Source organism: Sturnira hondurensis, unplaced genomic scaffold, assembly GCF_014824575.4.
Source record: "Sturnira hondurensis isolate 20B ecotype Veracruz unplaced genomic scaffold, ASM1482457v3 Scaffold0007036, whole genome shotgun sequence".
In the NCBI taxonomy this organism is placed as follows: domain Eukaryota; kingdom Metazoa; phylum Chordata; class Mammalia; order Chiroptera; family Phyllostomidae; genus Sturnira; species Sturnira hondurensis.
The window spans coordinates 491,784-506,251 of NW_028079667.1; the positions used below are offsets into that span (position 1 = coordinate 491,784).

Here is a 14,468-nt window from a genome sequence, read left to right on the forward strand (position 1 = left end):
AAGAGTTTAAGAAAGGGTTAAGAATTTGTTCTTTTTGAAGTTGTGTTTCTTTATTTTATAAATTTCAAGACAAAGATGCAAATGAAAACAATGTGTCATTTGCTTTTGTTATTTATTTTCATCAACATTTAAATTGGAAGCTCCTTAAAATCTCATATTGAAAGGGAAGACAATCAAGAGAAATAATAGAAATATCTGTTGACTAAAGCTTTGGTTAATGTACAGTAAATCCACAAAATTGAACACTGGGCGGCAGAGAAAGAGATGACATGGATCCGACTTTATTGGTGTGGCCCTGTGTTTCCAATGCAGGGGCCAAAGTGGCACCTGTAATGTGCACCCATAAAATGGGACATAAAGTGACATAAAATGGGACATAAAATGACAGATTTTGTTGCTCTGCTTCAGAGCCTCTGGTACTTACCGCCTCTCAACACTCAAACCCCTTATTGTTATTACTCGGTTAATATTTAATGTCCCTGCCAGACAGTGTGCTCCATGAGCGTGGGAACCCTCGCTCTTTAGCCCCTGCACCTAGACCCCGGTTTGGCACATGACACATGGTCAGCAGAGACCTGTTGCCGCCGGGGAAGTACCTTCATCTAAGGAGAGGACCTTGAGCTGGATGATCCCCGCTTCCTTTCCAAACTGCTGACAAATTGCCTGCTTAATCCTCTGCTCTAGGATTATGACCAAGCCTGTGGAATTTGCCATTTTCTAATTATGAGTGTTTGCCTTCTTACTCATTTTGGTTCTCGGTTTGCATAGTCTCCCTGGTTAGACTGTCAGCTCTTCGAAGCCAGGGACTGCTCTCTGTGTTGTTCATTCTGTAACGCCCACGAAAACGTTCTGCCCAAAGTGGAGGCCTTTTGAGCAACTCAATAATTTGGCAGGTATCATTTCCTAAGAGAACAGGAAATTGGACTCAGTATAAATTTATAATAACCCAACCTCTCCCTTCCACGGACCAGGCAGCAAGGTGGGTTCTACGTCAATCAGTTACCTCCCACAAGGCCCCAACCAGGGACCTGGCCTGCAACCCGGCATCCACCCAGACTGGGAATGATCAGATCTCTCAGTTCACAGGCTGGCACTTAGCCCACTGAGCAACACCAGCCGGGGCCTGAGACAGTTCTTTGTAACCCCAAGGCCCACACTTTCAATCACTTGTGACTCCCCCTCCACTGCCCCAGCAGCTGATAGTCCTTTCATGGACAGAATGGGTACAGATGTATCATGTTCACCTTTTTGGCAACTTGGTGCATAAAAAGGAATCCTGGAAGGGCACCTCTCTAAGTTAATCTTCCCAAACTTTGTTTAGACAGTGACCATGAAGGCTATTAGGGAAGATAAATTTCTGCTGCCCTTGGCCCCTGGACAAAAGCAGAGGAGAAGCAGCCCTAAACCCTACTCAGAGGCCTAGGAACAGAGGCCACTTTAAAGTGCCTAAGTCAGGAAGCCTTTAGAATCTAGATAATGCACACAAGTAAAAAAGGCACAGACGGTGGAGAAGACTTGAGGGAATCCCTATAAGAGAACAGGGAAGGTGTGGTCGTCTCGAGTCTGACTCCAAGGACGGATGAATGATGTTTGGCTCTCATTACGAGAAGATTCTGGTTGATAAATACTTTCTGGCATTTCCTTGCTGATTTCTCAGCCTCACACCACAGGCCCTGACCACGGTGGGCCACTGTGCACATGCACATTACCTGACTCAGGCCGCTGGTGACTCACCAGCTCCCCTTTAAATCAGGGCTGGGTGCAAGGCAGCAATTGCTCAGGGCAGAGGCCATGGCTCACAAGCTCCGCTTCTCCTTCTGGCTGTTGGCCTGCTGGTTGGTGGTAACTGTGGCAGAAGGTAAGGGTTTTGTTTTCATTCTACTGTGGTCCCACTAATCAGTAAGTTGTGTGAAAAGATGGAATTTGGCTCCATGATTATACATGTCCATAAACTGAAAATATTGATGTCGGCTTCTACCAGCTTGTGTGGTTAAAGAGAAAGAGGCTGAATTTTACCATTTGAAGACTTCGGTCTTCGTCTCACCACTAGCTCTGTGACTTTGGCCATACTTAACCTCTCCAACATCAGTCTCTTCATACGTGAAGTGACGGTATTAGTAACATGCATTATGATGGGGGTGGTGAGGCCCAAATGAGCTATCACCCAAGAAAAGCTCTTCGGGCTTAAAACACTGTATGAATACAAGTTACTACTATTGCTCTAAAGCTGAGAACTTGCCATCCTGGGTTGGAGCAACGTCTACCTCTTTCTATCCCCAGAAGCACAGTAATTTATACGTGGCGGGTGTTTAGTCTCTGTCAACTGCTTTAATTAATCACATCATTTACCTGTGTGTTGGTGCTCCTCTGGTGAGCAGGTTTCTTTCTCTAGGACTACATTAGATTCCATTTCTCCCCTCTTCCTATTCTTTTCCCTTTCCTCCACTATGAAAATTCCAAGTGGCCTCAGCCTTCAAATTGGTTTACAAACACCTGAGGAAATGACAGATGAGGACAAGGAAGGGAGGAGAAGAGGCAAAGAGAGGGGAAGGAGACCTTGGGAGACTTGGGTCTGATGTCTCAGTTCCGCTCAGCTCTGGGGGACTAGAGACCCTGGAGTCGAAATGAATCCTTCTCCCACCACATGCCCCTGGGGGCTATGCAGGGACCCAGCCAGAAGTTAGTCACCCCCAACAATTCCCTGCTATCACCCACCAATGCTCACAACAGAGCAGAGAACAGAGCTGCTGGGCAGACCTCCAGAGCTCATCCTGAGAGTTTCTGGGGGGACTCCAGTGACCAGGAGAAGGGCACACGCAGAGACCACACCTAAGCCCCGCCCGATCGAGTCCAAGACAAGGCCTCCAAGCATCACTTACTAAAAATGGCATGGTAATGAGGCACCATAAGACCGAACTAGCCACCTTCTTTCCAGAAAATGAACCATTTGTCAGGAAACTCTGCAATGTGTAGCTAAACAGGTTCTAATGAAGTCAGAAGTTTATTCACACCTAAAAGAACACCAATTACAATGGAAGAATTGATTTCTGAACTTGACTTGTTCTTCCCCTCCGGCCCTCAGACTGGCATTGACATCCTTCGAGTGTAGCTCCCCTCTCCCCAGGCGGCCCTGGTTCCCCCTCTCCACTCCTCCACACCCTCGCCCTCGGCCTCTCTCCTCTCTCTGGCAGGTTGTGGCTGCCTCCTCCTGTTTCCACCTCTGTTTATTGCAGTTCTGCTTCACGTGATGACGTTTAAATGTCACTACAGCACTGCCAATTTAAAAATCGCAACCTCGGCATCGAAGTCTACTTATGAAAATTTGGACATCACCCATGAACTTGCAGCGTCGCCGTACTTCTGAGCTCAGGCCGTGTTTTATCATCTATGCATTTGCCGGAGCACCTAACATAGTAACCTGCACCCTGCTGAACAGTGATCAGCCTCCTATTTGCTAATAAGAGAATTGAAATAGGCTTGTGTGGTGCTTTCTGGGCTCTGAATTATTTACCTATAAAATCAGAGATTTGACCAAGGGACCAGTCATTCTGGGAGCCTACAAAACAAAATGAGTTGCAGTTAACCAAGTTAAAATCAAATTGAGCTGAGTCATGAGTTAATTAACTACAGGATTTATACTTCTTTCCGGTTCCACTCCAAAGCATATGAGAATTTTTTCTAATACTCCATGTGCCGCATAAAAGAACTGCATGTCCTAAATCAAGTGTGAAGCTTACTTATCTTAAAATCAGCATAGTTCACTATGACCCAGCTATTGTCTGCCCAAACAACCACAGACTACACATAATTATATACACTTTTTAAAAAGGTCTTCTCATCTTACTTTTTAAAAAAGTACTAGTTGTTGGTATGCCATGAGTTTTATGTCTAGACTATGATAAACCCATTTCAAATTGATATACAAAATCTAAGCAATATTTTGGTTTAACTTTTTATTTTACTCTAATTTTAAATCTAAGTTATTGTGAACTTTCTAGGACTAGAATTAAATACTCACTGAGCTTTACAAAAGTTCACAGAAAGTAAAGTTCAGCACCTGCCCGGCCTTTCATTCACTTTATCAGCTATGCCCTGCACACCGCGCTCTAAGTCAGAACTATTCCAGGTGCTAGGGACACAGCCGTGACCAGAGAAGTCAATAGTCCCTGACTTCATGGAGGTCCTTTGTACCAAGATCAGCACCCTTTACTCCTGTCGACTGTGCACAGATTTTATGTATAAAGTCCAACCAGATGGAACCAAGAAAATGCAGCTCCTGCTAACAGAATCTTTCCATAACATTCAAGATGAATAATAATAGTAGCTAACACCTACCAAATTCACACTGTGGGCCAGGGATGTTCTGAGCACTTATCTCATTTCAGATAACACAACAAATCCGTCTGACAGGCAGTATTAACTTCTTCATTTTACACATAAGGAAGGAGACTCCGAGGAGCTCAGAAGCCTGTCTTGGTCACAGAGTTACTAAATGGCAGAGCTCAGGAAACCTATTAACTCCAGAGCCTTTTTGATACAACGCTGTTCTGTCTCTCAAAATGTTTTTAACCTGCACTTAAATATTTGACCTACTTTGGTCTGAATAAGGTTGCAGAAGAGCTCTCGTCCTTGACATTGAGAACTTTGGGTGGTATATCAGTATGTCACATAATGAGAACTACTTGCTTATTAGCAGTCACATTATCCCTGAGATAAGACCGTGGTACCTTTTGCAATTGTAGAAACTGAGATTGCTGCCAATCGATGAATTCTGTTCTAGGCACTGTGCTGGGGGCGGGGGGAGGTCTACGGGATGTGGTCAAGTGGATATTTCAGTGGAGAAGGAATATAACCTCTGTGGAGGAATCATCTGACTGATGAGGATCACTGACGCTTTCTCTCTGAACAAGGACACTAAGTAGTCTATTTAGAGAGGTAGAGAGAATTTTAAAGAGAATTCTTCAAATAAATGTAGATGAATGAGAATTTTGAAGTGGCTTTGAGAAGAGTATTAAAAGTTTAGAAGGCAGTGGGAACTGAGTACAACCATGGTAAACAAAAGAATTAACGAGAAGTATTAAGTCAGTCAAAGCTGGAGACTGTGAAGGGCATCAACCCACTTACTCAGATGGGTGATCTCAACCTTATAAGGAAACGGTGACAGTTTCCCGGATCAATCCCTATGGCTCCCACATTTTGGAACACTTGTGCTAACCCACCAGTGACCCGAAATAGTCATCATGTGTCTGGTCTGCCGGGAGAATGTGGTTTGATGAGGTCCTGCACACATTCGTAGGTCGGTTGATGGGACAGGCATGTTTGATCTTGAGCCCTTAGAAACTCCCAGGAGAGAACACTGAACATTGCTGGACATCCCAGAGTCAGGGAAAAAGCAGCCTGGCAAGCTCCAAGACCCCACTGTCCGCTGGAGGGTGTGGAGAGTGGGCCTTGGGTTTTAAGCAATGAGATAAGCACAAGGGTAGGTCAGTCGGCTGATTGCTTGGTTGGTTGGCTGGTTGGTTGGTTGGTTTGAACAGCTGGATTGCAGCTTTACTGAGTTGCAGAGTTCAAGGTCTAGCTAAACCTGATCTGATGATGAAATGTCAACGTGTATATGAAGGGTAAAGCTAGCCTCTCCCCAAGCAACTGGATCCTTGGCAGAGGGTTTTCGTGTTACAAACATTCAGAACTGATCCAGTTACATAGGTGCAAAGAATGAGTAATGTGGGATTTAATCATCTTCTGTAGTTTGAAGTGTCTTAATCTAGTTTCAGTCATAGAATTTCAATACTCAGTAGCCTGGGTGATCTGGGAGAGTCAGTATTTCCTTCAAGGGATAGACATTCATTCAAATGAGCTTTTAAAAAGAGTACAACTGGAGGTGGAGTGATTATTACAAGAATGTCTCCAAGAACCTTAAGTACAGGTAGCCCTCAGTTGGACCAGCTCTGAAAAGCCAAAACCCAAGCTACTTTCATCATCACTGTTACCAGAGATTCTCTTTGAGAGGCCTTCCCCATTTTATAGTTTCTCAGGAAAGACTGGCTTCTCTGCTTATTCCCCAATGAACTGTCCCAAACCTAATACCCCACCCCCTTCCCTACACCTTCCACTAACCGCGTCTTTTTGTTAAAATTATCAGATGAGAGTGTGATTGGTCAATGGCCAGCCAATGAATGAGTTGAGTGTCTAACAGCAGTCCAATCAGCCATAGCCAAATGTGTGCAGGACTGACCTTTCCAAGGGTTGTGGGTGAAACGGAATCTCTGCAAGGGGCTTCGAACACAGCGGGCAATAAGCATATCCAGTATAACCAAGAAACCTGAATTCAGCTGGTCTAGTGGTGAGGGCGACCTAGCTCTTTTTAAGTGCCTCAGTGCTCCCAGCTTCCTGCGGGGAGTTCATTTTCCCATCATTCACATTCAGCGGTCCTTTTCGGGCCTACATTTCCAGGCCTAAGTCTCCAGGGAAGAGAAGGAATAATTTTCTAAAGGGAAGCTAACTTTTTCATAGCCAAATAGATTAGATGATATAGCCAGAGGGAAGAACTTGACACTTGAACTTGATGCGAATTTCCTTCTCAGACACTGTCATCCTGGTCCTCGCTGCTCATTCTGCTGCTGCGCACAGAGGCTCCCTCCCTCCTCCCAAGGCAATGACTTCACTGCTGGGCTAGAGAGGCAGGCCTTTTGGATTCACGGAACTTTGGGGAGGGGGGTGGGGGTGGCAGCAGTTATTTTTCTTTTCTTTTTTTAAAAGACCTTATTGATTTATTTTTAGAGAAAGGGGAAGGAAGGGAGAAAGAAAGGGAAAGAAACATCAGTTGGCTGTCTCTCACACACCGCCAACTGGGGCCCTGGCCTGTACCCCAGGCATGTGCCCCGACTGGGGATCAAACTGGTGAACTTTTGTTTTATAAGCTGGCACTCAACCCACTGAGCCACACGGGCCTGGACTATTTTTATTTTCTTAACATTAAGTTCTTTTTCCAACTAATTTTCTGTATATTTTAAAGAAAGTCAATTTATTGGGGTGACATTGGTTAATAGAATTATTACCCAATAATTTTATTGGGTAATAATTTTAGGCTTCAGAGGCACAATTCTATAACACATCATCTGTATGGTTTATTGTGTGTTCACCACCCACAGTCCCCCGCCATCACCATATACCTCCCCTCTACCCACTTCAACCTCACCCTACGCCTCTTTCCCTCTGGTCATCACCATACTGTTGTCTGTTTATGAGGGTTGTGCTTTTTTTGCTCAATCCCATCACCTTTTCCAACCCCAACCCCTCCCTTCTGACAGCAGTCAGTGTGTTCTGTCTATGAATCTGTTTCTATTTTGTCCGTTTATTTTGTTCATTAGATTCCACGTATAAGTGAAATCATATGGTATTTGTCTTTCACTGACTGTAAAATGCACAAAACTTAAAGATACTGATTGATCACATTTTATACATCATACATATGTGTGTATATAAACACATGTGTACACATGTGTGTGTAAATATAAAGGTATACAGGTGTATATGTGGTATGTGTGTATATAATATATATATATATAATCTTTATCTCCGTATCTGTGTAACCACCCAGATCAAGATTTAAAGAGTTCCCTGATGACTTTTTCCACTGAGTAACAACTACCCTAACTCTAAACTAATTTTTTAAACTTTTTTTTAAACCCTAGATTAGTTTAGCTGCTCTTGAAGTTTATAAAAATGGGAACCTTTGCTCAACATAATGTCCACGGAATGCATCCACGTGGTTGTATTAGTAACTCTTCCTTTTCCTTGCTGAGTAGTACAGTATTTCATTTGATGAATATGCACAGTCTGTTTACATAGCTTCCTACTGACAGACATTTGTACTGACTCCAAGTTTAGTCTAATATGAATACAGCTGTTGCGAAAACCCTTGAACTAGCCTTATGTAGTAGACACATGCCCTCATTTGTCTCAGGTGAACCCCCGGAGTGCAACTGCAGGGCCTTTAGGTGTGTCCATGTTTCATCTCGCTGAACCTTGGCAGTTCTTCCAAACACACTTTGAGACCACTCCATTTCTCTTCTAATCTTGCTCCCCTGCTTCCCCTCAAGCATCTCCCTTCTGCTTTCGTTCTCAGGCCTGCTTTCTGACTTACATTTTTCTCCCCACAGGACAAGTGGCAGTCACCCCTCGGGGAGGCTCACAAGATAATGTGGATTCTACAGACTGCCAGATCTTTACACTCACCCCTCCACCTACCACCAGGAAACCGGTGACAAGGATCCAGCCCATCACAAGGGCACCCAGGCGTCCTTTCTATTTTTTTCCAGCATGGAGGCCCAGAGTCCACATTGGGTTTCCAAACAGACCCTTCCTTCCTCCAAGATGCAACCGCCATTTTCAGTTCCATCCGTTTTTTCGGCCAAACAGTCACTTTATTCCACATTATAGATATTTCCCCAGAAGAAGATTCCGGAGAGGAAGCTCATCTGAGGAAAACAGATGGAAGAGAGAAGCCCCAAACCTGCTGAAGCAAAAGAAATCAATACCTCAGAAAAGACTATAAAAAGATTTCTGTCTTCTTTTTCCAAACTGAAACTATTGAATTTGAAAATGATCTTAAACACCACTGACTATAAATGGTTCTCATTGTCAGCAGTGAAGATATTGCTGTACAGGTTATTCAAGTTTGCGAACTAGGAGCAATAGCCACATTATTCTTATTCCCAATATGTTATGATCACAGAATATTTATGCAAATAAAATCCCTAAATGAGTGGTCCTAGTCATTCCCACCCACACTGAAATGCCAAAAGAATCAGCTCGGTCTTCTAAAGTAGAGTGAGGGGCATTTAAACAAATGGAGATTGTTGTAAATCAAATGGAGACATTAATGACACCCTTTTATATTCACTGGAATATGTCGTAAGGTGTATTACAAAGTGAACTTTAAAACAAATGCTAGAAAAATGAAAGCATTATTTAAAGCATCTCTGGCAGTGATATAAATAGCAGTTATTTGTTCATTTACTGTATTTTATTGAGGCACAATTGACATAACATTATATAGGTTTCAGATGTACAGCGTACATCTGAACCTTGTGTGGTTGCCTCCTGCACACCCCCCACTTACACATTGTGTCTAATGATTCAATATTTGTATATATTGCAAAAAATGACCACCACAATAAGTCCAGCTAACTTCACCACCATACATAGTTACAAATTTATTTTTCTTTGTGCTGAGAACTTGCAAGATCCACTCAGTTTTATAACAACAACAAAAAGAAATGATAAAAGTAAAAGCAAAACAAGGTTATGGGAAGTCTGACTACAGATAATACTTTAAAGCTATTATAAACTGAATGACCTAACCACCCAACTCTTGCTTATTATCTAAATGTACTTTAATGTTAACTTTTTAAGCAACCAGTGCAAATTATCTTGACAAGTATCTCACTTTCTCTCCTTATCATCATATAGATACTAGCTTAAATAATATGCTTCCCCTAGACCTTTCAATATGGTTCTGGGCTCAAAAGTCTGTTGAGTTTTACGTGGCTGTTCTGCTAACTGGAGGACTTTGCAGACACAAGTACACTCAACTACAGAAACCTTGTATTCCTGGGGTGCAATGGAAGCAACACACCCTGGCTGCACGCACGGGTTACTTCTTCAGCCACTCTGTAAAACACCACCTCCTGTTTGTGCCGCTCGTCTTGCCTGTAACGTAGACACTTGGTTTTGCACAGGCAGTCTGTGTCTCACATCTGTGCCTCCCAAGAACGAGGTGCAAAAGTTACTGCTGCTGCTGCTTCTACAAAAGGACAAAAAGAACGTAAAGACGTGAGAATGTTGCCCGGGAAATGGAAAGAGAGGGCTGTGCTTCCTTGCTGCATTAAGACAAAAAGGAAGAACAAAACCTATTTCCTTTACTCACTTCATAGCAAATTTTCATTATAAGAACAGATATTTGCTTCTCAATGACAGGCTTCAATAAAACCTTGAAATCCTCATTAAGAAATTCTGTATTGTGTTAATAAACTTGCTTCCTTTTTTGCTTTCTCTTTGGTTAGCGAGGCATAAGTAGAAAAGGGCCAACTGTGGACAAACTTGAAGACAGAGAGAGATTTGCATGTGACTCTCACCCCCTTTCAGAACCACACCGCCCACCCCCATCACTGCTCACAGCTCACCACCCGCCCGGGCCCTCAGCACTCCCGCAGGAGCTCCAACTGTCCACACCAATCTGATTTGACTGACCTTTCTCTCCCCAAATATTAGAACTTTGGCAATCCAAAAGTTAACTGCTCTGAAATGAGTCCCTGAAGGCCTTGCTACGTGATCTTCAACATCAGGAAAACTAAGACAGACTAAAGATAGACGAACAGCTTCAATGAATTAGTCATCGCACCTCTTACAGAAAGCAGACCACTGCTGCTGCATTTCACACTGAGGGTCACTCACAAAATCATTCTAGGTAAAACTGCATCATTTTCACCCTTGAACATGTGGCCTATATGAAAAGCAGCCCACAACTCCAAGTAAAAGCACAGGTCTTTGTGAGTTTTTTAAGAAATTGCACCTTTTGGGTTAACAAATTTTTCTTTAAAATACAGCCCTGGCTGGTGTGGCTCAGTGGATTGAGCGCAGGCCTGCAAACCAAAGGATCTCTGGTTCAATTCCTAGTCAGGGCACATGCCTGGGTTGTGGGCCAGGTGTCCGCTGGGGTGGGTGCGGGAAGCAACCATACACTGATGTTTCTCTCCCTCTCCTTCTTCGTCCCTTCCTCTCTCTCTAAAAATAAATAATAAAATCTAACAAAAAAATACAGTGATGCCTAGCAGGTTTACTGACTTGGGTATAGTCCTCAGTCACTAAGACCTCAAAGTGAAGCTCTTATCAAATATGTTCCTCTTAGCATATAGGTGGGAATGGCCACTTTTGAAGCGATGGGAGGCTGTTGCAGGGGTGTGATTAACTTTTAAATTCATCTTTTGCTTTGTGGCAAAAATAGCTTATGCAAGTCTAAAGTTCTAATTAGGTTAAAAAGGCGTAACCTGTATGTAATCGTCAGACGAACCCAAACCAAGGGACCTTCACAAACCCACCGCCCTGTAATGGACGGTGTTGAAGGGCACCGCCAGTTTAAAGAAGAGACACGACAACTAAATGTGATCCCGCAGGTGGCAAGGAGAGGGAGAGGTCGCCATGAAGAATGCTTTTGGGACAACTGGCAAATTGTTCATGTGGACCCTATGATAGGAGACAGTTGGAGAGGAGAAGCTGATTTTCTGATAACACAATTCATATACTTCTTGGCTTATGTTCTAAATAAGAGGTTTACGACATGTTCTGCACACAGCAAGAATTTCAACTTCACGAACAACTCGCCCCGCCCATTTTCACACTCAGCTTTCCAGCGCCAGCTGACTGGCATCAAAGCTGGGAATGTGTCTGGGGCTGCACCACGCGGACTCCTGATGCTGCATTCCAAAAGAGTCCAGAGAAACAGCCAGTGTCAGCATGGACTAATTTTCAAATTCCCATTCATTGTGAGCAGTGACTCACATTTGGCCACTCATAGCAATCACATTTGAAAAGCATCTTTCCAATGAATTCCAAAGATGTTCCGAGTCTGTTTTGGATTGGCACTCTTGGAAGTGGCCTAATCAGCCTTCCACTGCCCTGCCTTTGCCCATCGGCCCACAATTCATCCTTATGAAGCAAATTTTCTTTCATAAAAGGTGCAGAGAATAAGTAGTAAAGATGGTAGGTAGAAAATAGGGGGAGGGCAAGAATAGTATGAGAAATGGAAAAGCTAAAGAACTTATGACACGTGGACATGAACTAAAGGGGGGGATGTAGGAGGACAGGGTTTGCAGGGTGGAGGGGAATGAAGGGGGGGAATGGGACAACTGTAACAGCATAATCAATACAATATATTAAAAACATTTTCTTTCATGATTCTTCAACTTCTTTTTCATTCAGGGTTCTCTGCAGAGCCCACAGCTCCTCCCACCAGCCCCATGCTCCCACTAGCAAAGCTCTCTGCCAGTTCTGTCTTGCTGACCCAAGTCACCGGCCTACCTGCTGACACCAGGGGAGCCCTGACAACAATCAGAGACAGAGGCCACATGTGTTTGGTCTCTTGCTTCCCACTATGCTCTAAACCCCTAAAACTCCTGGAAGACCAGACTAAGGGTGTTTTAACTATCAATGTCCACCAGGGTGCGCCACTTCATTGGCGGTACCATCTGGTGGACCATCTACTGTACTATTAAAGGTCTCCTTTGCTATCAGTTCAAATAGATTAAGCACTCTTTAAAAACGAGCCCTTAAAAATGGAAAAACACAGCTGTTTATTGCATGGATAAAATGAACAGATTATACCACTCCAGTAAAATTCATCACAGGTTTTTCGCATTTTCCCCCCTTGGTAAGGATATGGGTTACAGTGGGTGGGGCTTTCCTGCCACCTCCTGGATCGTGGGTTGACAGCACTGGGCTGTCCTGGGCAGAGCCTAAGGAGTAGGGTATCATCCCAGTGAAATGGATGTAAGGCCAACTGCAGCCATCCCTGCATCCAAGGGTTTCAGAACTTTACTTCATCCCTCTACCTCAAAAAGGGATGCTATCTCTTGTTAATTTATTTCCTTCTCAGACCCGGCAGAAGAAAGGGGACCTGATCGCCTTACTTAAGAAGAAAAGTGTAATTAACTCTGGCTGGTGTGGCTTAGTGGATTGAGCACCAGCTGTGAACCAAAGGGTCACTGGTTCAATTCCCAGTCAGGCTACATGCCTGGGTTGCAGGCCAGGTCCCCAGTATGGGATGCACGAAAAGCAACACACACAGAAAGTTCCCTCTCTTTCTCCCTCCCTTCACTTCTGTCTAAACATAAATGAATGAAATCTTTTTTTTTAAAAGTGTTATTAAAACTACAATACATTCCTCTGGCTCAGTTGCATTTCCGAATACAAAATAATTTTTGATGTAATATATATTTTGAGCCAAACTAGATTACCTGAATCTGGTGCTTGCCTTTGTTTTCTGGAGAGAGGAAAACAATCAACAGAGGAAAATCATCAATAGTCAAACTAAAATCTGCTTTTAAAATGACCTTTAAATATTTTTAGTCATAGAAGGAACTCACGTGGCCAATAAATCAGTAAAAATAAAAAATGTCAAAATATGTATAACCTCAGTAGGAATCAAGAAAATAAAAACTAGAGCAAAATAATTTTCACCCATCAAATTGGTAAAAAAAAAAGAAATTATTAATATCTAAAATGTTCCCATATGGAAAAATAGACTTTCTCATACACTGTTGATGGGAACGTAAATTGCTATGGGAGTTTTGGAGGACAATTTAGCATAAGCAGTCAAAATCTAAAATGCCTCCTGGCTAGTGTGGCTCAAACGGTTAGCACATCATCCCATGGGCCAAGAGGTCATGGGTTCAGTTCTCAGTCAGGGCACAAGCCTGGGTTGTGGGTTCAGCCCACGGTTGGGGCACATGCGGGGGATGCCACATCAGAGCACATTCAGGTGGCCACCAATTGATGTTTCTTTCACATCAATGTCTCTCTCTCTCTCTCTCTCTCTCTCTCTCTCTTCCTTTCTCTCTGGAATTAATAAATATCTTAGGGTGAAGATTTAAAAAATAAATGAAACATACCTTTTGCAGGTCCTTGGAACTGTCCACCTCTGGTGAGTGCTGGGATGGTTTCTTCAGCATCCATCCTCTTTACCTCTGTGGCTCTGCAGAGCCAGGGGGTGCCGTGAGCAGGCTGTCATTGGCCTGAACCAATCAGCATGATCCTGTTTCCCTTAGCTCCCATTATTAATTCAGACAGAGGAATTTAACAAAGGCCCAATCTAAGCCATTCCCCTGGCTCCAGTGCTTGATTATAGGTGAGTGGTATCCAGCTTTGGCTTTATCTGAATGGAGTTTTGTTTGAGGCTGGCTGGTGGAACACACTTCCTCCTCTTTCAGAGAATGAGGAAGTATATAGCTGTAGGAATTGAAGCTCCCGAAGTTTATATTATCTAAACAAAATTTTTCTTAAATTGATTCCAGATCTAAATAATCATGACCATATATTTACTTCAACAAACATGCACGGCTCTGTCACTTATTCAGTGACAGAGGAATTTACTGTGTAAATTCCTTAATTTGTCCAGGCCTGTTACTTTGCCTATAGAATACGACTAACATTCCTACCTTCACCGGAATGTATTATTACTATTGTCACATAGAAATCTCTGTGCCAGACCGTGTGGAACAGAAATAAGTGTGGTTCCCAGTCTTCAGAAACACAGAAAATTTAGTGAGGCAGGGACATTAGGTATCACTCTCACCCGTATGTCTTCAGAATCGCGCTCTGACTCTTCTGGAGGGACTAGGAGCAACTTCACTAACAGATTTTCTACTTAAAAATGTGTGTAGTGGGGAGACAGACAAGGAGATATACAT

The 14,468-nt window shown here is 43.3% G+C and overlaps 1 protein-coding gene across 1 annotated transcript; it reads left to right on the top strand.

Annotated features, from left to right (window-relative positions):
• Positions 1–1,761: 1,761 nt before the first annotated feature.
• Positions 1,762–9,908, top strand: ODAPH (odontogenesis associated phosphoprotein). The gene is made up of 2 exons (XM_037051078.1): positions 1,762–1,858; positions 8,163–9,908. Exons 1-2 carry the CDS (start codon positions 1,792–1,794, stop codon positions 8,555–8,557), a joined length of 462 nt encoding a protein of 153 aa, XP_036906973.1. The 5' UTR covers positions 1,762–1,791; the 3' UTR covers positions 8,558–9,908.
• The last annotated feature ends 4,560 nt before the right edge of the window (positions 9,909–14,468 follow it).

Excerpts from the sequence above, each read along its gene's own strand:
- ODAPH (XM_037051078.1), top strand. The coding sequence starts at position 1,792 with ATGGCTCACAAGCTCCGCTTCTCCTTCTGGCTGTTGGCCTGCTGGTTG. Across the intron at positions 1,859-8,162 it reads GGTGGTAACTGTGGCAGAAG|GACAAGTGGCAGTCACCCCT; the intron begins GTAAGGGTTTTG and ends TTCTCCCCACAG.